This window comes from Capra hircus, chromosome 6 (genome assembly GCF_001704415.2).
Source record: "Capra hircus breed San Clemente chromosome 6, ASM170441v1, whole genome shotgun sequence".
In the NCBI taxonomy this organism is placed as follows: domain Eukaryota; kingdom Metazoa; phylum Chordata; class Mammalia; order Artiodactyla; family Bovidae; genus Capra; species Capra hircus.
This window is the reverse complement of record NC_030813.1, coordinates 16,137,470-16,161,555: the sequence shown is the minus strand read 5'-3', so window position 1 is coordinate 16,161,555 and position 24,086 is coordinate 16,137,470. Positions and strand designations below refer to the sequence as shown.

At 36.4% G+C, this 24,086-nt stretch overlaps 1 protein-coding gene across 2 annotated transcripts in view; it reads left to right on the top strand.

Moving 5' to 3' along the window:
* SEC24B (SEC24 homolog B, COPII coat complex component) overlaps positions 1-21,525 on the top strand; it is a 79,535-nt gene extending 58,010 nt beyond the window's left edge. Inside the window, exons 8-24 of one of the 2 annotated variants that reach the window (XM_018049229.1) lie at positions 3,192-3,294; positions 4,949-5,075; positions 5,972-6,081; positions 6,916-7,028; positions 9,756-9,874; positions 10,229-10,284; positions 10,529-10,735; positions 12,376-12,499; positions 12,932-13,090; positions 13,551-13,724; positions 14,327-14,437; positions 15,077-15,252; positions 15,865-16,002; positions 16,960-17,064; positions 17,828-17,920; positions 20,284-20,387; positions 20,628-21,525. In XM_018049229.1, the coding sequence (XP_017904718.1) occupies positions 3,192-3,294; positions 4,949-5,075; positions 5,972-6,081; positions 6,916-7,028; positions 9,756-9,874; positions 10,229-10,284; positions 10,529-10,735; positions 12,376-12,499; positions 12,932-13,090; positions 13,551-13,724; positions 14,327-14,437; positions 15,077-15,252; positions 15,865-16,002; positions 16,960-17,064; positions 17,828-17,920; positions 20,284-20,387; positions 20,628-20,742 (2,134 nt within the window). In that variant the 3' untranslated portion in view covers positions 20,743-21,525. The remainder of the gene's footprint in view (positions 1-3,191; positions 3,295-4,948; positions 5,076-5,971; positions 6,082-6,915; positions 7,029-9,755; positions 9,875-10,228; positions 10,285-10,528; positions 10,736-12,375; positions 12,500-12,931; positions 13,091-13,550; positions 13,725-14,326; positions 14,438-15,076; positions 15,253-15,864; positions 16,003-16,959; positions 17,065-17,827; positions 17,921-20,283; positions 20,388-20,627) is intronic. The other variant, XM_018049230.1, reaches the window with a different exon arrangement.

Sequence of the window (24,086 nt, the reverse complement as noted above, 5' to 3'; positions counted from 1 at the left end):
ACTTTCAAACATAATAAAAATACTATGGTAGTAATTCCTTGACTGGAAGTTTTGTTAATGTGAACTCTTGTAATTTAGTTTGTGTAGAAATTCTAGATGTAGAATTTAGTTTAAGTCATCGGTTCCTGTCCTCTTTGTTACTATCGAGTCTCATTCCCTATTATCTAAAGCTAGGGAAAGTTTTTCTATTTTAGTGAAGGGTTTTAGAAACCCAAATCTAACTATATTTTTCTTAAATTTCTTTCTCCTCACTGTTCACCGGTAGTAACTTCTGATGCCTTTTAAATTAGGTGAAATCTTAATTTAATGCAATTCAATCTCTGCTTGAAAAGGATACAGATTAGATTAGTAGTTTTATTTCTAAATTTTCTTTTCCCACTTAGTGTTGAATGAGAAGACCCTTGCCCCAGTGTGTATTTTACCACTTATTTAGCCTGAATATTAATTTGGATTTTCTTTATTGAGTATTTCCTCACCTCACGGAGAAGTTTAGTTGGCAGCCTCCATCTGATGGCCGCAAGCCACTGGTGTCTGCTGAGCTCTGTGACTCACCTCGCAGTGGCCCCCAAACCAAAAGTTCTCTGTTGGTGCCTGCTTTCTGTTTTTCTGTCTCCTAAGTATAGAATGTTTCTCTGTACCCAGACATTGTCCTGCTTCTGGAATCTCTCCTCATAAGCTCTGATTCACAGACAACACTGTCTTCCTTGCATTAGAATTAGTGTTCTTTAGAGGCAACACCAGAGAAGGCAATGGCACGCCACTCCAGCACTCTTGCCTGGAACATCCCATGGGTGGAGGAGCCTGGTGGGCTGCAGTCCATGGGCTCGCTAAGAGTCGGACATGACCGAGCGACTTCACTTTGACTTTTCACTTTCATGCATTGGAGAAGGAAATGGCAATCCACTCCAGTGTTCTAGCCTGGAGAATCTGAGGGACAGGGGAGCCTGGTAGGAGGCCATCTATGGGTTCGCACAGAGTTGGACACGACTGAAACGACTTAGCAGCAGCAACATCAGAGGCAACATATATATATGTATTTTTAAGGCAATAGTTTTCTAGCTTAAAAAGAAGAAAAGCTTACAAGCTCCTCTCTTTTTAACCAAAGTCTTATATAGATTTCTAATAGAGGAAACAGAAAATGGGGGTGCTTTGAGGGTTCCACCTCTTCCACCACACCCTACACCAGTACCCAGTCAGTGCTTAAGGCAGTGCCAAGACCATTTCTATAAAGCTGTATGACCATTGATTCCAGGTTGAAAGCAGCTGCCCAAGCTACGTGTAAGTTGCTGTCAGGTCAATAAGTATGTGAATTATGGCCTTGTACTATGAATTAGGCACCGCCTCCCCACCCCAAGTAAGTAAATACAGTATATGTTTATGTGTAAGAGATCACATAGATAGGGAATAGTTCTGTTTCTACTCAGTTCAGTGTTTCTGCTCAATACATACTCAATGTATGTGTAAAATACATAAAATACCTCTTACCTACATAGCAAAGCAGAGTAGCAGGCTTTAGAGCATAGATTTAAAGTTTGACAGACCTAGGGACTTATCGTGGTTCCACTGATAAGTATCCATGAAGCTGTCCCAATTACTCAACGTTTGAAATCTGTGTTGTCAACTGTAAATAGTAATAGGAATAGGAATAGTAATTGTGTCTGCATATTAAGATGAGTCATTCAGTATTTAAGTCAGTTCAGTTCAGTTGCTCAGTCGTGTCCGACTCTTTGCAACCCCATGGACTGCAGCATGACAGGCTTCCCTGTCCATCACCAACTCCTGGAGCTTGCTCAAACTCATGTCCATCACGTTAGTGATGCCATCCAATCGTCTCACCCTCTGTCGTTGCCTTGTCCTCCCGCCTTCAGTCTTTCCCAGGGACTTTTCCAGTGAGTCAGTTCTTCGCATCAGATGGCCAAAGTATTGAAGCATCAGTCCTTCCAATGAATATTCAGGACTGATCTTCTTTAGGATGGACTGGTTGGATCTCCTTGCAGTCCAAGGGACTCTCCAAGAGTCTTTTCTAACACCACAGTTCAAAAGCATCAATTCTTCGGCACTCAGCTAATAGTCCAACTCTCACGTCCATACGTGACCACTGGAACTGAATGCTTTCTAAATTAGGTGCCAGACACTGTTTCTAGGTGCTGGGAATGAAGCGGTAAACCAAAGAAAGTTCTCAGTCTTGTACAGCCTGTATCCTATTAGGGAAGATGCTCTGTGAATAATCAAACCAATGGGTACGCAGTGTAACCTCAGAATAACTATGAAGTAGGGAATAGAACGGATTGAGGTTGATTATCTGTTAGTGCCTGCTTTCTCTGTTTTCCCAAGGAGTTAACATTTGAATAGAGAGTTGAATGAAATGAGAGAGCAAAAGGTGACTCAGGGAAGAGGGTGCCAAGCTTCATGAACAGCAAGTGCAGTGGTCCTGAAGCAGAAACCAGCTTGGTGTGTTCAGGGAACACACCAATGTGAGTCAATCCGTATCTGGGTTATCTCTACATACTGTCAGCCACTTTCCTTAAAATTCCTGTCACCGTTGCCAGTACCTCTGCTTTTGCCCCTTTATTGATTCTGTGTCTGCTGATCTCAAGCTGTAAGCTCTTGGTCTGTGAGAGGAATGGTTGGGGTGACACAGTGAGCAGAAGGTCGCTGATAGAGGAGAAGTGCACAGCTAAAGCAGGCCAGGCTAACCGATGCCATTGAAGCGTAAGCAGGTCTCGGAGCACAGAGGAGGAAGTCTTTCCTTCTGACTTGTGATCAGGGGTGAGGGTGGTTTCACAGGAAGCTAGAACGCTGATGAGTCTCAGAGAAAAAGGAGGCGTTCAACAGGTGAAGGATGCACGGGAGAGCAGGAACTGCATCCTTAGGATGCAAAGGTACCTTTTCACTCACGTTTTCTGCCCCCTCCTGTTCATGCCCTGATGGTCATACTAGAGTTACTGTGTTTTTCCTAAGTGTGTTGTACTTTTTCACCGTGAAAATGTTGAGTCCTTAATTTGGATCTTTTGACGTAAAAGTTACATACATACCTGTTAAGTCATCAGGACCCTCATAGTTATAGCTATGTAGTGTGTCCAGTGATTTTCAGGTATCCTCTTAACTGTCTGGCTGTCTGCAGGTATCCACATCAGTATTGGTATTTTTCCTGATGGCTAACATAATCCATGTGGTTTCTGTCTTTACAGTTCATTCCGGTGTACTTTAACAAATATTCCACAGACACAGGCGTTACTGAATAAAGCTAAGCTTCCTTTAGGATTGTTGTTACATCCCTTCAGAGACCTAACGGTAAAGTAACATATTTTAAGGTATTTGTGGGTATTGACCTCTGTACTTATGTGCAGCATGTTTAGAGTGTATATTTTCTTAGAATTTTTATTTTGTTTTATTGAAGGTAGAATTAATTATTTCTGTCAGTTTCGATACAACAACTGCTTTCTGTCAGCTGCTGACAGGAGCAGAAACGTAGAGGCAGATGCTGCCGTGCAGGATCACTAATACCTAGGACTAGTCAGAATCTGTGAAGTAGTGAGGTGATGAACACAGTCCTGGAGGGGTTTCCTCTGGGCACAGCAGCAGATGTTTTCTACAAGCAAAGAGATCTGAGCTGGATTTGGAAAGAGTAGTAGTTTCAGCGGTACTGTGGAATGGCCATAGGTGACAGATAAACTTTAGGGGTTCTTTTTTAAACATAAAGGAAACACCACCAACGAAGCACAGATAGGGAGGGAAACCATACGATTGTTCCCAACTGTATTAATCAAGTAACCTTTGTAATAATAATAAAGTCTAAATTCTTCAAGCCTATTGAATTAAAACTTTATTTTTTAAAGTTTCCATAGTCTATTTGACTTAATACCTAGCATGCTGGATTTTTATCCATATTCTGGTATTTTATGCAAGTATATGTAAACTAAAATTTCTAAACTTCAGAAAAAACGTTTAATCAGATACATTTTATTTATAAGTTGTATTTCGCCTTCATACTTCTTTATAACTGTTATTTTTTTTACCCTCTCATTGCTAATGAGTTTCTTTTGCTCTCATTCAACCAAAAAATATTTTTTGATTACCTGTCGTGCTGAGTGCTGAGGATACAAAGGTCATTAAGCTTCCTTGTGGAGTTTTCTTTCCTCAAGTGAATCGAAAATAAAATAATTATAATATGTTTTAAGTACCTTCATTATATTCATTCAGTAAGTACTATTTGACCAGCTGTAATAAAATTGCAGCTTTATCTCTAAACCAAGATAGATAATTTCCCAGATACATAGGTGAAAATTTTTGTCTAAATATGTATTCCATATATGATACCTTCTGGAAGTGTATACGCTAAATTGGCAGCAGTAACTTCCTTGGGAATGTAGAATTCTGGGTAATTTTTAATTTTCTCATTTATACGTTTCCTAATTTTTTTCACAAATAACATGTAGTTACTTATGTACAAAGTTCCTGTCCCACACTAAGCCTTGAGAGATGCACTGTCTTTCAGGCACGTGTCCTTGGTTTCTGGTGACTGTGGTCCCCGTCCGGGCTGTGTGGTTGCCTAACAAGCAGGGCCCTGGAGTCTGGTACCAGGTGCCGGCAGGCGGCAGAGACAGATGTTTTATACAGCACGAGTTTCTCACTCTTGCTTCTTATCAGTTTAGCTGATAAGCTGAGGTTATTATATTATCTTGGCCAACCAGACTTTCCTTGTCTGCCAGTAAATCTCATTACATTTGATTTGGCTTTATTTTAGTGTTATTTTACAGTTTGTGTCAGAAGAGGGAGAAACTTGATAGCTGCTTATGTTGCTCAGTGCACCACTGGAATTTATTAAAATACTTCAGTTTCAAAACACAAATGTGTTTTCTGTTCTGCATAGGGAGCAGAGCAGTATGTGGTCCATTTTTCCTCTGGGGTGTTTTTTCTGCTACAACGTCTTTATTCTTTTTCCTAGCAATTACCAGTGATAACATCCAATACCATTGTGAGGTGCCGATCTTGTCGAACATACATCAACCCTTTTGTATCCTTCATTGATCAGCGTAGATGGAAATGCAATTTGTGCTATAGAGTTAATGATGGTGAGTTTAATATTCTTTTTTAAATATTTATTTCATTTATTTGTCTGTTCCAGGTCTTAGTTGAGAATGTATAGTTGTGGCATGTGGAGTCTTTAGTTAACAGCCGGTGAGCTCTAGATCTCGGACTAGGGATCAAACCTGGGCCGCCTGCATTGGGGGCAGAGTCTTAGCCACTGGACTACCAGGGAAGTCCCTCAGATTCTCAAAATAACGTGTCTTATATTAGACATTTTGACATTGTTGCTATTATCTGGTGTCTCCTCACTGTTTATAAACTTTCATGACACTTTTAATGAAGAGAATGCAGGCTAGGGACACTTCATTTTTGGCTGGCCACGGGGATAATTGATAGTACGGACGGCAACAGGGAGAGGAGAAGGTAAAAAGAATTCATAGAGTATTGTTGAAGAAGTGAGGTGAAGCAGGGCAGGTCGACAGATGAGAGCATGCGCACTAATCATGCGTGACCCTGACAAGTTTAGATCGCCTTCCTTCTGTAGGTTTGGTTCATTCAGCTCGGTGTCGACCTCTGCCGGTGTGTGTGGACACACGCGTGCACGTGCACCTGCTGTCCCCTTCAGGGACGTGTCCTAGACCCTCTTACGATGATTGCTTTCTGATTTCTTTCCCATGTCATGTGACATAATAAACAGGACGCAAGCCTAAGAAGCAAGGCTGCTTGTGTCCTGGTTTTCTCATCTGATTTCATAAGTTTTCTTGTCCTCCTGATTTATTTTTTAAAGAAGTTTTAGGGGATTAGTTTTTACCATTAGATCTTCACAAAGCTATTATAAACTTCATAAATATTAATGATAGAGGTGTTTATTTCTAGGCATATATATATGTGTTTAGAAATTGTGCTACTAACTTTGTACTGGATTCCTAATCTTATCTAGTTCCTGAAGAATTTATGTATAATCCCCTTACCCGATCCTATGGAGAGCCTCATAAACGGCCAGAAGTTCAGAATTCAACAGTGGAGTTCATTGCTTCTTCAGATTATATGGTAACTATTCAGTATTAAAATATTAGTCCTGGAGTGCAATTGTATCGGTCATTTGGTAGTTTACTCATAAGTGAATTCTTGTCTAAATTTTTTAATTGTCCATAGTATGATTTTTTTGAAGTAGTGCTGAAAGCTTGTACTTAACAAATAGATAACTGTTTGTATCTTTGTAAAGATTACTTGATCTCCTAAAAGAATGCAGTTACATCACAAAAAGAAATGTTTCCTAATAAATATGTTTCCTAATCATCTATAATTTGTTGCCATTTTGATTTCATTACTTGCTTGTAATGAATATAAATATTCTTTTTACCATTTAGTATTTAAAATCCTTCAACTGAAAAACTCGTATTTTTGTCAAAAATTGCTTTTAAGAACTTGCTGTATACCTAGCATTTAACCCTTGGGATTCAACTGGCATCAGGTGGCCCAATGGTACTAATGATTGTCAGGTTTGAAAATATAAATGTTAAAAGTAAAATATTTTTAGGAGTAGGGAAGGGATTTAAAGGTTAATATTTAATAATAAATATGTTTAATTTTCCTTGGAAAGATATCTCAGCCATCACTCTATCAGGAAGACATTTAGCCCATCTGCTTAACCATTACTGTGTAATTACTGCCTAATCATGCTTAATCCATGACCAAACTTAAAAGAAAAAAAATCAAAGGAATGTCATTTTCATTACCTAAGATCTTATAAAACATTGATTCTATTTGTGTGGATAGATAGAGATGTATATATTACAATCAGTAAATATGCAGTACTAGTTGCGATATAAAAAGAATGATTTGCACCTACTAGATATGTTACATTATTTCTATTCCTTTCAGCTCCGTCCGCCTCAGCCCGCAGTTTACTTGTTTGTTTTAGATGTGTCTCATAATGCAGTAGAAGCTGGATATTTGACAGTTTTGTGCCAGTCACTGTTAGAAAATCTAGACAAGTAAGAATTTTTTTTACTCATTGTATGTGTATATAAATGTATAAAATGTGAAGTGTATTTATAGCAATTTATGGGGTTGGCTTTTATTAAGTTTGATTTCATTTATCACTAAAAGAGTACATCCTATCTGCTTTAGAATAAAGATCTACTACATATATTATTTGGATTTATAACTTTATATCGGAATCTTAAAACCATAATAGTTTTAATACTTAGGAATTTAGATTTTATCTAACTATCCCCCTGACTTAGCAAGTCTGAGCACTTAGATCCAGAAAACTCAACCTAGCCAGGGTATCAAGGATCTGGATGAGAGGAATCGAGCTGTAATTTATGCTTGAGCAAGAAGTTTTTCATAAGATAGTTTCAGATGTGCTAATGAGAAAATGAGCCAGATAAAGAAGGAATTGATACTGTGCTGAATATTTCAAGAACCCAGAAACTGAACTGGCACATTAGTAAGAAGCTTTATGGTGAAAGTAGAAACAAAGTATAGGATAGGTGATAAAACTTGGCTCTAATTCCTGCCTCTCTATCTATCAGTATGAGTCTCAAAGGACACCCTTAACTAACTTAAAAAGTGGATGTTCCAGATCTCTGGGAAACAAAGTTGTTTGTACATTTCTTTTTCAACTCCAACACCCATAAGAAATATGACTTCAGGTTGTTAGTAAGAGTAGCTTCCTACTGCAGTGGTTCTGGACTTGTGGAGAGGTGTAGGGGTGAATATATATATATATATATATATATATATATATATATATATATATATATATATATATATAATATATGTATTCAATATATATTGAAATACATTTCAGTATTCAAAATACATGAATAATTTGTCAGAAGTACTCGGTGATTCCAAAAGGTTCTTCTCTCCCGTTTTCCATTTGAGTTTAAGAGTCCTTATTCTGTTGAGTGCTAGCTCTAGTCGCTATAATTGCATATCACTGATCTTGGCCTGTGAATAAACTGAAAACATTGAAACATTCAAGATTAAAAACATCCAGAGATATTAAATGATTTGCTTTAAGTTTCTGTTAGTAACTTATTGATGTCATATTTTTGTCCTTTATTGAAGCATTTGCCCTTTTTAAGTCACAAGTGCTTAATTCAGACATGACTTTAGCAGTGAGTAGCAAAGGAGGACACTCTGCAAAGAAATAGCTGTTAAGACTGAAGAGTTAGCTTGCTGGAAAGGTATTTGATGATATAGCACTAGAAATAGGAGCCGGTGCAATGCAAGAGACCAGGGCTCAATCCCCAGGTCGGGAAGATCCCCCTGGAGAAGGAAGTGGCAGCCTACTACTCCAGGATTCTTGCCTGGAGAATTCTGTGGGCAGAGGGGCCAGTGAACTACAGTCCATGGGGTTGCAAACAGTCGGATACGACTGAGACAAACACATTCACTTTTCACTTTCAACAGAGATGAGTGATTATTTGCAAATTAAATGGTCTATGGAAAGCCAAAAAGATAATATTGGGAATGAAAAATAGTTTTTAAAGTGTATATGTTTGATTAAAGTGGAAATTAAAGGTATCAGAAAAGTAAAAAAGTAAAGGCGATAGGCTAGCAATAAGATATTATCATGCTTTTGGAAAGGGCTGTGTAGATAACTTTGAGAAAGGAAGTTTGATGCTGGAGCGGTTCTAGCTCAGCTTTGTATTTTGGCCTAGAGGTACGTAGTCTCCATTGTGATTGATAACAAATGATTCTAATAATCAGTGACCTTAGAAATCTCAAAGAAGTGAAGAAATTAGAAACAAGATAAACCTTGACCAGTATTACTAAGCTAAACACCTGCATGACTTGTTGTTTTCTGTTTTCTGAAATTCCTTTTTTAAAAATTGGAATATAATTGCTTTACAGTGTTGTGTTAGTTTCTGCTTTACAGTGTCATGAATCAGCCTCTGAGTAGCCTGATTGATCCTTCATAATAATAACAGTGCTTCTTGCTTTGACGCACACTGTTTTGGCATCCTGTAATATTAAAAAACATCTTTAACAGTGCTAAAACAATCAATTACGTAAACAATTGTAATAGATTACATTTAAAATTATAGCAGTTAATATGATGGAATTTAGAAATATACTGATACTTTTGTAAGACTGGGCATCTATCTTATTAAAAAGGATAGCTTGACAGGCTTTTTTTGGAACAGACTTTAAATGGTTATTTATTCTTTGCTGTATTATTGACTTGAATACTGACAGAAAATTTGAATACTTGAATACTCAGAAAATTTGTAAAAGAGTGATCATAGATAAAATGTCTTGATATTTCTGAATGTGGTTTTTATTTAAAATTTTACATGTTATAATCTTTTCTTGAACAGTACTCATTTTGTCACTGTTCTTAAAATGCTTAAACAACATACATGATTTTTGTAATATTGAAACTGAAAATATGAGCAACTTTTACTTAAAGGAGTTTGTTTCAGAGGAAAGTTTGCAAAAAATCTTTGTTTTTTAAGTATATCATTTTAGGTTTTGATTAATTATTTGAAGATAGTTCTGTTATCAGAGGCATGAACTCTAAACATGTCTGGTTTCATCTGAAAATGGAATGTTTTATACTTACTCTTTTCTGATATGCATTGGTTTAGATAGGGATAACTATTCTGTCCTCTGCATAAAAACATAAACAATTATTCTTAGTATTTAAAAAAAATAGAATATGTCAGTTAGCAGTTCGAATTTAAAATTATCATTTTTATCTTTAGGCTCCCTGGAGATTCACGAACAAGAATAGGATTCATGACCTTTGATAGCACTATTCATTTCTACAATTTGCAAGAAGGATTATCACAGCCTCAAATGTTGATTGTATCTGATATAGATGGTAAGCAGTGAATAAAACAAAACTCTGTTAATAAAACAAAATTTTGGAATTAAGCATACTTTATTTTACAATACATCTTGTCATAATGCTGTACAGATAATTTAGCTCATTAGATATTTGTTTTAAAATAATTGCTTTCCTGGAAAGTACTTGAGTCAAAGTTTTTTACACCTATGTGTGTGTACTTACACATGCTCACACACACACGTATGATATGTACAGAGGATATATATTAAATAAAGCAATATTGTGCATACCCTTTATATGTATGGACTTAGAAAACTAAGATTTTTTAAATTTGAAATTCTTTTGAGTTTATTTATATTTTGGTTAAAATATATGTTTTCCCTATAGATGTTTTTCTACCTACTCCGGATAGCTTACTTGTGAATCTATATGAAAGTAAAGAGGTGAGATTGAATTTTTTTTTTTAAGTATTAAAGTATTTCTGTTACTTCAACTGATTGTAATGTTGAACATGTGTTTACTTGGTATATATTAACATTGCAGTAAACAATGTAGGTAGCATATCTCTTGACTACTCACTTTACAGTCCTCCAAAATGTAGTGGCATATACTGTACTCTGGAATATTTTGAAGAAGAATATTGCCCTTCCTTCTCAGTAATTCAACTTTTAATCTTTGTTTTCCCAGCTTATAAAAGACTTATTGAATGCATTACCAAATATGTTCACCAATACAAGAGAAACACACAGTGCCCTGGGTCCTGCTCTCCAGGCTGCCTTTAAATTAATGTCTCCAACAGGTGGCCGTGTGTCTGTATTTCAGACACAGTTACCTTCCTTGGGGGCAGGACTTCTGCAGTCCAGAGAAGACCCTAATCAGAGATCAAGCACAAAGGTATTTTATATTACTTCCTCTCTCGTATTCAGGATCATGGCTTCTACCTCTGTTGACTTGTTTAATTATTTGTTAGTCTATTTTTCTAATTCTTTGATAGTAAAAAAAAAACTGGTAAGAGAGTTTAATTCAAAGTACCATTTTGTTGTTGTGTTGCAGTGTGTGCTTTTTAATACTTTGTTTATGAGTCATAGAAATTTAGAAATTATCTACTATAACCTTTTTTTACAGATGAGGAAACAGAGATTAAACAGTCTTGCCAAAAGTTAAATAAATATTTAATGGTAAAGATGTGACTTGGATTTTCTGACTCTAGTGTTCTTTTCTGTTTCACAATTGATTAAACTTACTAAATCTGAGATATAATTTAATATGCACATATTAATAAACTTTTAATGAAGGTAATACAAATCATTGTATAAAACTTGGAACATGGAAACATAGATGATCGGTTATCTCACTGTCAAGAAAGTTTTGCCTGACCTCGACTTATATATATGAAGATGCCATTGCAACTAGTTACGAGTATGGATTAAACAGTTTGAATAGTGTTATAAATCTTTAGCCACATATTCAGTTTTTCCCTAAGGTAAATTCCTAGAAGTGAAATTATTGGATCAATGAGTATAAATTGTATTTAAAATTATTATTTTACTTATTGGGATTTTTAATCAATCTGTACTAATAAGGACTCTGATCTTCTGGGCACCATTAAAGATTGCTACTTGTTTATTCTTTACCAATTTGCTAAAGAAGAATAGCACTGTGTTTTACTTTTGAATAGCACCATATTTTACTTTTTGTGAAATTGTATTTTTAAATTGCTTTTGAGAAAGAAGCTAATTTCAAAATAAACTGGGGACAAGTATATTTTTTAACTCATCAACAAGTACAGCTAGCTTTATCCAGTGTGTTGATCCATTGTAATCCATTATGGAATGCTGAACAAAAGCGAAGTGTTTACTGATTTCTTTGATACAGTTTTGGGTTTTTTGTTCTCATGTAACTTTTAGAAGTATTGTCTATCTGCCTGAGACTCAAGAATTTAAGTGTCTGTTCTGTTTTAAACTTAATATAAGAATCATGCACTATAATTGAAACATTTTCTTGTGCAATGTAGTGAAATAATTAAGAACTTGGAGCCTGGCTTTTGCATTCTTAACTCTTCTCTAGTGCCATCTCCTCAGCTCAAGTGTCTTCATACCAACAAGAAAGACTTTGCCTAATCTGTTAGTCTCTCGTGTTATTGTGTAACAATATGCATGTAATAATTGGTAATAGCACTCATTCTGGAGCCAGACTGCTTGGATATTCCAGCATCTACCACTCAGTAACTATGTAATTAGTCATTTGTTTGCCTCAGTTTCCTCATCTGTAAAATGCTGGTAACTGAAATATATATTATTATGAGGATTAAATAATTTAATTATATTAAGACATCTATGCTGCCCTATATGTGCTTTTATAAATGTTAGTGATTATTCTCATAGGAAATCTATGCTAACTACCTAGACATTAAAAAAAAAAAAATCCTTAGTTTGATAGGGGGACAGACAATATTCTCTTCCTGATTGTAACAGACAGAAATATATGCATAATTCGAGGTTTTCTAGCTCTCACTTTATGACCTGTTGACTTAGGTTGTACAACATCTTGGCCCTGCAACTGACTTTTATAAGAAACTCGCTTTAGATTGCTCAGGGCAGCAGACTGCAGTGGATCTGTTCCTTTTAAGTTCTCAGTATTCTGATCTCGCTTCTCTAGGTAAGAAGATGCCATTGTACTTACCTGTTTTTACATAAACATTTTTAGCATATAGTTAAGTGTAAATTCTTTACCAAGAGTTCTCAATTGTTGGGGGAGAAAGACATGTAAATTAGATATTGTCTATGAAAATTACTACTAAACTTTAAAAAAAAAAACCCTAACCCTATACGAATATAAAATGCTAATCTGGGTTGTTGTTTTTATTTAAATACAATTCTTTTACCGTTCTGCTCAACAGTAAACTTAATATATATTATGTTTTATAAATATTTCTTTCTCAAATTTATATATTATCCCCATTTTTTACCACTGTAGGGTTTTTTTTTTATTATAACTTAGATTTCTTCATAATACAGAATCTTCATTGCTGTTGGACAAGTAAAATGTTATCATTTCAGTAGCTAATATTTTTCCTTTTTCTCTCTAAAGCTTGCATGTCCAAGTATTCTGCAGGGTGCATCTATTATTATCCATCTTTCCACTATACTCACAATCCCTCGCAAGCAGAAAAGTTACAAAAAGATCTAAAACGGTATCTCACAAGAAAAATTGGATTTGAAGCTGTTATGAGAATAAGGTGTACTAAAGGTATGAAATTATAAAAATTATGCTTTATATTATATACTTTTTTCAAAATTAATAAGCATTCATATATTGACAACCTGTGACCACCTTTCATTATCATAAAAAAGATTTTCTACTTGATCCAGCTAGCTGTACTGTTTAAAATATTATTATTAAATAATCATTGTTCAATTTTTTAAGTAATTTGAATAAGTAGGCAGAGGAAATGCTTTGCCTTATTAGGAGGAAGTGATTTCCGATGAATTTGAGGAATAGGGAAGATCTTAAGTGAAAATTGTCAAATTAATAATGATCTTTGCCTTCCTCATCATTCAAACAGTCTCTGTTTTATGTGAAAAGTATTGCTCCCCAGTTATCCTTTTGATTCAAAATCAGAGATATTTTTTGTTTAAAAAGTAGCTTTAACCTGAGGTAAAGAGACTAGTGCTACCTCATCTTTTATAACAAGTTTTCTTTTCCCCAGGTCTTTCCATGCACACTTTTCATGGAAATTTCTTTGTCCGTTCCACTGATTTGTTATCCCTCGCCAACATCAATCCCGACGCTGGATTTGCAGTACAACTCTCTATTGAAGAAAGTTTGACAGATACTTCTTTAGTGTGCTTTCAGACAGCCCTGTTATATACATCTAGCAAAGGTAATCTTACCAGAAGTGGAATGTAACCTGCCCCAGTAACTCTCCCCTCTTTTCACCTACTGGCAGACTGGGCAGAGTGAACACCAGTGGGAAGCAATGGAATTTGTGTTCATCAAATATACGTTCCGTTCTTTTTTTTAATACTCATTTTTGAATCTTCAAAGAGTACCTGTTTTGACTTGTGGAAGACTTGTACTCTCAAAATCATATTAGCATAATAACTCAAACTAAATCTGTCTGGGTTATCCTGAGCGTTATTTTTTATCCATAACATGAGAAATTCTCCATGGCTCTTAGGGTCTGCATGGTCTGTTTTCTGACAGTGTACCGTGTAACATATAATTCAGAATGAGTGCTGCTAGGATAAAAACCAGAACTAGTGTTCAAAATATAGTGTATGTTCATAGTCTGTGTTCAGGTTTAGAGAATGTTTAATTTTCTTTAAAACATGTTCATTGTAAAACTTTGTTTTTGCCATTTCAAAATCCTGTTGGTAATTTAATACGATCCAACAATAACTTGAATGATATTTTGACCTATTTGCTTTCTTTGTTTCTTGGCCTAACGTATTTTGCAATGACATGGATTCGTCCTTTGACTAGGTGAGCGGAGGATTAGAGTGCACACTCTCTGCTTGCCAGTGGGCAGCTCACTAGCAGATGTATACGCAGGAGTGGACGTACAAGCTGCCGTCTGCCTCCTGGCAAACATGGGTAAGTAAAAAAGTGAAGCGACAGGTGAAATATATTTTTCTATACTAAAAACTGAAGCCTGGGCATTGTTTTACCCTGGAAATTCCTCATTTAAAAAGTATATATATTTTACATTTTCATTTACAACAGTGTGAATTGGGCTGTTCTCATTCTCACGAATTCTTTAGCTTAAAAGTCATGTGTGAGATTCATAATCATTAATAACTGGTAGCATCTCAAGTGTTTTTCAAATGGTAACTTCATGAACTGTGGTACATCCATATGATGGAATACAACTCGGCAATAAAAAGGAATGGACTGTTGATATGTGAACAGACATGGCTGACTCTCAAAGGCGTTATGCTAAGTGAAAGAAGCTAAACTCAAAGTGCTACATACAAATGATTCATTCATTCAACATTCTGGAAAAGTGAAAATTATAAGAATGAAGAATAGCTCACTGATGATCAGGGTTGGTGGCAGGAGGAGGATTTTTACTACAAAGGGGCAGCCACACTCAAGGGAACAACTGAAATGTATTTTTCTAACCTAAAAATGAACTTTCTGTTTGTTTCTTAAGTACCGCATGTACATTTTATCTCTTACAGTATTCACTGGCGTCTAATGGTTAAAAACTTTTTCATTTTGGTTGCTTCATAGCTGTGGATCGATCAATTTCCTCAAGTCTATCGGATGCAAGGGATGCCTTAGTGAATGCTGTGGTGGATTCATTATCTGCATATGGCTCAACTGTCTCAAATTTACAGCACTCGGGGTTGATAGCACCCAGCTCCCTCAAGTTATTTCCTCTCTATGTTTTGGCCCTTCTCAAACAGGTAGCTCTCTATACACTGTTAGATTTAATAAAGTCTTTTGAAATTTTGAATATATAGGTTTCCAAACCTAGTTTTTCTGGTGGGTGGTAGGGGATTGAATACTTGATTAGACATTTGCAGCTTAGCATTGGAAGAGTTATAAACAGGAAGAGATGAATGGAAAATGAAGGTATACAAATACATGATGACTGTCATGAACCTGTATGCTCTCACTCGAGCATGTGGGAGCAGCTTGAATAATGGTGTGCGTATAGCACACTCTCAGTGTGTGCTCCTGGAAAGAGACTCTAAGGAAAGGGCCTACTGTTCATTGAGCATATTCCCAAGTCTCAGGCACCGTAATACGTGTTATATACGCATCATCGTATTTAATCCTTATAGCTGCCTAGGGGTATTATTTTCCCCTTTTTTCTTACGATGTCAATATACCTTTGAGAAGCTAAGTAACTTGCTCACATATCTACCAATTAAATTCTCAGAGCTGAAAACTGAATCCAGGCCCATTTGGTGTGAAGGCTGTGCTTTTCCCATGGCTGATGGTATATATCTGTTTTAATATTTGTCCACTATATTTATGTTTTACTGAAAAATGTGTATTGTTTCTCCACGTAGAAAGCATTTAGAACCGGCACAAGCACACGCCTGGATGATCGTGTGTATGCCATGTGTCAGATAAAGTGTCAGCCACTTGTTCATCTAATGAAAATGATTCATCCCAACCTGTACAGGATAGACAGATTGACAGATGAGGTATGATTTTTTTTTCATTGTGTTTGAAATTTTTAAATTTAGATTTATTTGAGTGTCTTGATTCTGCATCTAAGATAGTAATGTGTTGTTAACAATTTCTTCCATCTGTTTTTCCCCTGTGATAGTAATACATTAAATACAGACGTTAACTATGGATTTGATTGGACAACAGGACTATTAGATAGTATCATGGTTGTGGCATTTTCAAAAATAGTTTCATATGGGAAGTGATTCACTTTGTGGATTTGGTTACATTTACTACACAGCTACATTATAGAAGGGCATTTCCATTTGTATTTTGAAGATACTGACAGTTTCTGATGTGATCAGAGTGTAACTTTGACTATATTATTGTAAAACTAATCTGGTATCTAATAGTATTTTTAATATGCAGATATGTAATGTCTTTTTTTCCTACTCTTTGGAATCAAAAAATCCTTTGTAGCAGATATCGTAGTTGTACTTTTAATATATTCTGACCCCAGAAAGGAAGGAAATGGGCAGATCTTTTTACGTAGTCAAGTTTTTGTCTTTTGAATTTGAATACCTTTGAGCATCTTTTAATTTAAATACATTTGAGAGTCTTGATTGCACAGCCAAGGTGGTATATATTATCAATGTAGTTCACCCTTGAGCAGCGTGGGGTTTATGAGCACCAACCCCTGTGCGATTGAAAGGCCATGTATAACTTCATAGTCAGTCCTCTGTATCCTCTATTTGGTGTCCACGGATTCAACCAACTGCAGATCATGTACTTCTGTAGCATATATTGAGAAAAACTGCATATAGGTGGACCCGTATAGTTCAAACTCACGTTGTTCAAAGGTCAGCTGTAGTTTTTACATATCACAAAATCATCAAGTATCATTTTTCAGTATCAGAGCTAGTGGCCATTAGCTTCCAGCCTGGGATAATAGTAATGGAAGGTCATTCACATTCTATCTTTTTTCTTTTCAGGGTGCAATACACGTTAATGATAGGGTTGTACCTCAGCCACCTCTTCAAAAATTGTCTGCAGAGAAACTGACACGAGAAGGCGCTTTCCTTATGGACTGTGGCTCTGTAAGTACCCGTTAGTGTCAAAGCTTCACACTTGCAGCTGGCAAAAGGAGAAACACGGGATCCAGCTCTGTTACCACAGATCAGGCAATGAAAGGTGGACGGGGATCTCAGGGGCTATAAATTGGAACTGGCACAGGAGATCAATTTATTTAAGAGAAGTAAAGAGATAAATTCCTTACTTCAATTAATTTTTCATCTAGAATCATAAAATTTTAAGGGAACTCAAGAATATTTCTAGTTCAACTTGATTTGTTGTCTCAAATGCCATTAATAATTAAGATTTCGGGAGGTGTCATTGGACAGGGTGGTGGTGAAGGGTGTCAGAATAGGCAGGGTGGCTTCATGAACGATACCTTGTGAACAGGAAAAGAATTCCAATAGCCACAGTATGGGGTGGGGCAGTGGTAGAGGGCAGGGGACATTAGTTAAAGTACAGAGACGGTGATTGAGATAATGGAAGTAGTGGGTAGGAGATATAGTAAGTCATGTATCTTGGTTGAAGCATTGGAGGAAAAGTAAAGAAAATGGTAAGATAAATTTTATGAGAAGCTTGAAATTTAAGCAGAAAAGATAGGAGCCACTCTGGATTCCTGAATGCAGATTCCAAATGTGCAGGTTACAGGTTTCCTTTTTTACTTTCATGTTTGTTCCTGCTTGATTTGAGCTAGTGTACTTTGCCTCGTTTATGCTTGATGATTTTGAGAAAATCAGCTGTAATGGATTTCCAATTAGGGAGTGTTACTGTGATTTGTTTTGTTTTTAGATTTTTTACATTTGGATTGGAAAGAGCTGTGACAATAACTTTATAGAGGATGTGCTTGGGTATCCTGATTTTGCATCAATACCACAGAAAATGGTCAGTGGCTTTATATAGCTTTAACTTTTTGTGTACTTACTTGTTTAATTCTTTTTTTTGGAAATAAAATGCACATAAGAGTCACCTTTTAATCATTTTAAAATGTACAGTGCATTTGCTTTTAGTATATTCACAGTGTTTACAAGCATTTCCAGTATATAATTTCAGAGCGTTTACATCACCTGAAAAAGAAGCCTGTATCTCCCAACTCTTCCTTTCTGTTTTCCCTGGGCAGCCACTAGCCTGCTTTCTATCTGTGTGGATTTGCCTGTTCTGGACAGTTCAGATGTATGGAATCACACAGTGCAAGGCCTTTTGAGTTTGGCTTCTTCTCACCATGATTTCAACATCCATGTTGTAATGTGTGTCAGTACTTCCCCCTCTTTTATGACTAGATAATAGTCCATGGTATGAATATATCACATTTTGTTTATCCAGTCCTCTCTTCCTGGACATTTAGGTTATCTCTACTCTGGTGCTGTTGTGAGGAGTGCTTCCATGAACAGTCTGTGTACAAATGTTGTGTGAACATGTTTTCAAGTTCTCTTGGATATGTAGCTAGCAGTAGAATTGCTGGGTCATATGGTAAACTTTTTGAGCAACTCCAAGCTATTTTCCAACAACTTTAACTACTCTCATTTAAATTATTTTGCTGATAGTAAACATAGTTTTTTCAGTAAGCCTGTACTGTATGTATGTTGATACTAAAGACATGATTCTGAAAGCAGTTCTCTATGCTACTTAATGGAAAAGGCCTACCTTATTCTTGGGTATTGTAAATATGCCCTTTCTCCTAAAATTAATATAAGTCAACATAATTCTTAACCATGTTCGCTATTTGATTTATTTTTTAAAATTTGCCACATTAATCCAGAGTTTATTTCTAAGACTCAACAAAGAAGAAAAATGAGAAAATGATTTGAACAGGTAATTCATAGGTGGAAATTATAGTAGTGGCTATATGGATCAATGTTCAGCTTCGTTTATAATTAAGAAAACAAAACAAACTATTAATAACAGCATAGTATTTATTTCATTTATCAGATTTTGCCCCCTGGTAAAAAATTTGTTTAATTTGATAATAGGCAGTGCAGGCCTATTGATTGGACTGTATACATTTACTAGTCTTTAGGAGGACCATTTGACAATATCTGTTAAAATTAAAATCACACAGCGTATGACACAGTAAATTATTTACGCCTAAAATGTATCCTGTAGATACACTCATGGAAGTATTCATATGTACATATATACTTAAGAGGATATCATGCTTGTATGCCGGGTCTCTTCAGTCATGTCCAACTCTTTGCGACCTTTGGACTGTAGCCCAAGCTCCTCTGTCCTTGGGATTATCCAGGCAGGAATACAGGAGTGCATTGCCATGCCCTCCTCCAGGGGGATCTTCCCGACCCGGGGACCGAACCTGCATCTCTTGTGGCCCTTACATTGCTGATGAATTCTCTATCACTGAGCCACCAGGGAAGCCCCAGCAAAACCTATGACTCTACTCAAAAGAATACAGTCTGAAAAAGAAAACGATGTGCATAACGTCCATTTGCGTTTTCAAAGTGTGTTTCCGTGTGCCACAGTGGCTATGTCACAGATGCTTAGGAAAGCTATGCAAGAGTGTGCATGGAAATGTTTCCTCGTACTTTTTAAATATTGATGCAAGTTTAAATATGATTAACCCAAACTTTTCTGTTTAAATATTTGTATACTATGTACTTTGGAAAAAACTCATTGCACACGTAGAAGAATATCCTTTTTCTTCATTGCAGGTGGATTCTTTACTGTCTGAGCCACCAGGGACGCCCTCAGATATACATATACACACACACACATATATAAAAGAATAGATTCTTTGGGTCTTTAAAAAAAGTCTTGCATATGGTTTTTAAATGTATTTAAACATTCACACTATTCTTTTAAATTTCTTGCCCTAAATATTAAGGATAAAGGAAACATAAAATTATGTAAGAATGTCTGTTATTAGAATAATGTATAATTGTTTATAAGTGAAATTGAAGCTTAATGATAGCCCCTCTGATCTGAATATTTCCTTTAGAAGAAACAAAAAGTATAACATGATTTGAGTAACATACTAATTGTGTATGTTTTATTGACTTGTCTGGAAAAACTATAATATTCAGGTAAAATGTCAGTGGCATACTTATCATTAAATATGTCTTATTAGTCAGAAAAACAGAGTTATCAACAATGTAATAAATCTCTCGTGTTTGGTTGCTACTGTGGGTGCTGGAATCGAGTGCTGGCGTTAGATGGTAGTGGTGATTATGATTGAGTTCTAATACTGCCTAAGTCTATAAGAAAGAAAATGACTTCCTAATTGCATTTTTTGCCAGACACATCTTCCAGAGCTAGACACACTTTCATCAGAGAGAGCCAGATCCTTTATAACTTGGCTTAGAGACAGCAGACCATTAAGCCCAGTTCTTCACGTGGTAAAGTAAGTACTTCTGTAATTTAATTATGAAATTGTCTTATCCTGTCCAATCTATGTGAAATTGTTTGTCTTCAAATCAAATTTTAAATAATAATATCAGAACACATTCTAGTGGTAGAAGGCTGTTACTTGATTAACATCCCCTATCCTTTTTCGTAAAAGTCCCCACATATTTTTTCTAATGTATAAGTATTCTTTTTAATAATATGCATTTTTAGATAAATATTCCTTTTTCTTTTTCAGAGATGAGAGTCCTGCCAAAACAGAATTTTTTCAACATTTGATTGAAGACCGGACAGAAGCCGCCTTATCTTACTATGAATTTTTGCTTCATGTTCAGCAGCAGATTTGTAAGTGAAGTGAAATAAAATTGAATAAGAAGAAAGAGATCTATAACCTAGGTAAAGCATAATCTGTCAGAGAAGCACATAGGAAATTTGAAACGAAGGCACTTGTTACAAGAGGCAGTGCGTAGCATAGCACCTTGTCTGAGTCTTTGGCAAAAGATAAAGAGGAAGAAGGAACTTGACAGATTTTTCTTCACCCTAAGTTTGATGCTGATGATGCTGTTTCACCAAGTATATTTTGAATTGGTTTCCACACATTTCCAGAGTGCAGCAGTACAGTTCTCTGTTCATTGCAAGCTGGCAAACTTCTGTAGCTATGTGGGATGATATGTCAATGAAAAATTAGATAAATTCTCTTTTCTTATAATTAATATAACACTTCTGGACTTGAACTCTGACAGGAGATGCCAAAAGGCAGTGGTACCGTGTTATTTGTTTATATGAATTACTTTTTAACAAGGAATGATTCATATTCATTAAATGAATTCAATATTTTCCCTGTAAAAACAATAGAGTTTCAGTACATGAACTATAGAAAAAATATATATATATGATGTACATAAATGTTACATTTGTAAAGAAAATGTAAAAATGTAACTACAGAATATGAATTGCTTAAACTGTGCTGCATTGTTGGATGACAACTCTTTGTCGCAGTTAGAGAATGAGGTTGACTAATGCATATTATGAATTGAGTCCACAAAAGAAACACAAAACTCTTTGTAATTCTGTTAAATCTTTTATGTGGATTTATTTATGATCAGCCTACTAATTAAAAATATTTTGCTTGACAATATGGCTTGGTGTTTTGTGTGTTTATGGTTGGGGAGAATTGGTAGTATTCTTACATCTAGGATTTACTGCTCGAGGAAATGCATTGATACTGTATTTCAACTAGTAATATATGTGAACATGTTTTCATTAATTTGTGAACATTACCAAGTACTTATTCTCTTTGTATTCAGAAAACAAACCCTACTTTCAAAATATATATGACTGTTAACTAATCATAACCTTAATTTGTCTTTCTTGGTTAAATTAGGCATTCTTTTTCCTTGCACATTCATAGCAAAATTTTTATAACATGTGACTATCCTATTTAATTGACTTTTAAGATTACCATCTGGAACTTTGAGAGCGATCTTTGATTTTTAAAAAATCTTGTTTACTAACATTTATTTAGTATAAAAACTGTTAATGATCCACTAGGTTGCAGAATAAAATTTTATTATAAACACTATAAAAGTCCTACTGATGAACTTTGGAAGGGAAAAGGCTCTTGATGTGTGTGATGAGTGGTTTTTCGCTTGTTGGATCTCTTTTCTTTGGATAAAAATAAAAGTACTCTCTCACATTCCCTGCTGGAAATGAGAGGTTAAATGACTCACCCTAAATGACATTACTAATTAGTGACAGAGCTGATAGCAGAAGTCAAATGTTCTACCCACCCACCACCTACTCCGAGCCCAGCCCACCCCCTGCGCTGTGTGTGTCCCCGTGCCCTGCAGCCTCCAGCAGGAGAGAATCTTACTGAATTAGGAGAAACTGCAGTGTTCCAAGGGCTGCTATATACTGTAATTATACAATACGAAGTATCGTGCTTCTAAATTTTTTGTCTTTGGATAGTTTGTTTGTTCCTCATTTAATAGGTATTTAGTAGCACTTAATACTTGCTAGATATTGGTCTAGGCTCAAAACACAGAAAATCCTGATTTCACAGTGCTTACACTCCAGAGTGAGTGTGTGGAGGACTGGTGAAAAGAGCACATTTGGATGTCAGGTGTAGGAAATGCAGTGGGGAAAAAATAAGGCAGGAAAAGTACCAAGAATGCTGGTTTTGACAGTAACTAGGGAGGCCCTTCTGAAAAGGTGACCGTTGAGGAGAGCTGTGTGGCTGTCTGGAAGGAGAGGCATCAGAGGGTGAATCTTTATGGTAGCTAAATGTGGAAGTTAGCCTTTGGTCACTGTGGTTTTCCCTATAAAAGAAGCACTTGGAGCTATCAGTTGAGAAAGGGTAAAGAGTGTTAGGATCCCAAGAAATAGTCGCGTAGATCGACTGACCAGTGGCTTGCAGTAGGGTTGTCAGGCAGCATGAACTTCAACCAGTTAGCATGCCTCTTCCTTCTAGCCACACTTACTGCTTGGTGGAAGGTTGGATTTCAGTTAGAACAGAAGAGCAGGGGAACTGTGGATGTATACAAGGAAGCTCCTCTGTCATTCAAGTGAAAGGGCTACAAACCGAGTGATAGGCAGACGAGCTCGGTAGTGGCAGTAGACAGAGAAGGGCTTAGTAGTGTGAAGGTCCTGTTGAGGTCAGAAAGCTGTCCAAGTGTGGAGACCAGAGGGAATGAACTGGAAAGACGGGAAGTGGCGGTCAGGATACGGGATGCTTGAAATTGAGATTTGGGGAAGTTTAGATGTCTACAAGTGCGTGGAGAGATGCCTACCTGGGGTTTGAGATCAAAAAGAGCCACCTTGAAAAGCCTTGTCCTCTAAAGGCAGCCAGACTTCAGTTAGAGAATGGAGATTGACATCAAGGGGAACATAGGTGTGAGGAGGAATCCTAATGGGCTGTAGATAGATTATCTGTCCTCCTCATTCCCTCCTATGGGACAAGTCTCTGCCCATTTGTTTTCTGAGGTGGGGAGTGATGAGAGAAAGGGGCAAGCTCACCAGGAGTTCTCTGAGCTCCTTTTCAACAAATTGAAACTGTCATTAAAGTTAACAGTTTCGGGGTATCCCAGGTGATGTGAACATCTGCCAAACTGCTATTCGAACCATTGTTTGATAGGAACATACAATTTGATTTATAGTTGACACGCTACTCTTAAGGAATATATCGTAGCACAAATCGAGTGCATTGATGGAAATCAAGTGCATTGATGCCATCATTAGGTGCCCAATATGCTACTGGAGGTCAGTGGAGAAATAACTCCAGAAAGAATGAAGGGATGGAGCCAAAGCAAAAACAATACCCAGCTGTGGATGTGACTGGTGATAGAAGCAAGGTCCAATGCTGTAAAGAGCAATATTGCATAGGAACCTGGAATGTCAGGTCCATGAATCGAGGCAAATTGGAAGTGGTCAAACGAGATGGCAAGAGTGAACGTCAACATTCTAGGAATCAGCGAACTAAAATGGACTAGAATGGGTGAATTTAACTCAGATGACCATTATATCTACTACTGCGGGCAGGAATCCCTCAGAAGAAATGGAGGAGCCATCATGGTCAACAAAAGAGTCCAAAATGCAGTACTTGGATGCAGTCTCAATAACGACAGAATGATCTCTGTTCGTCTTCAAGGCAAACCATTCAATATCACAGTTATCCCAGTCTATGCCCCAACCAGTAACG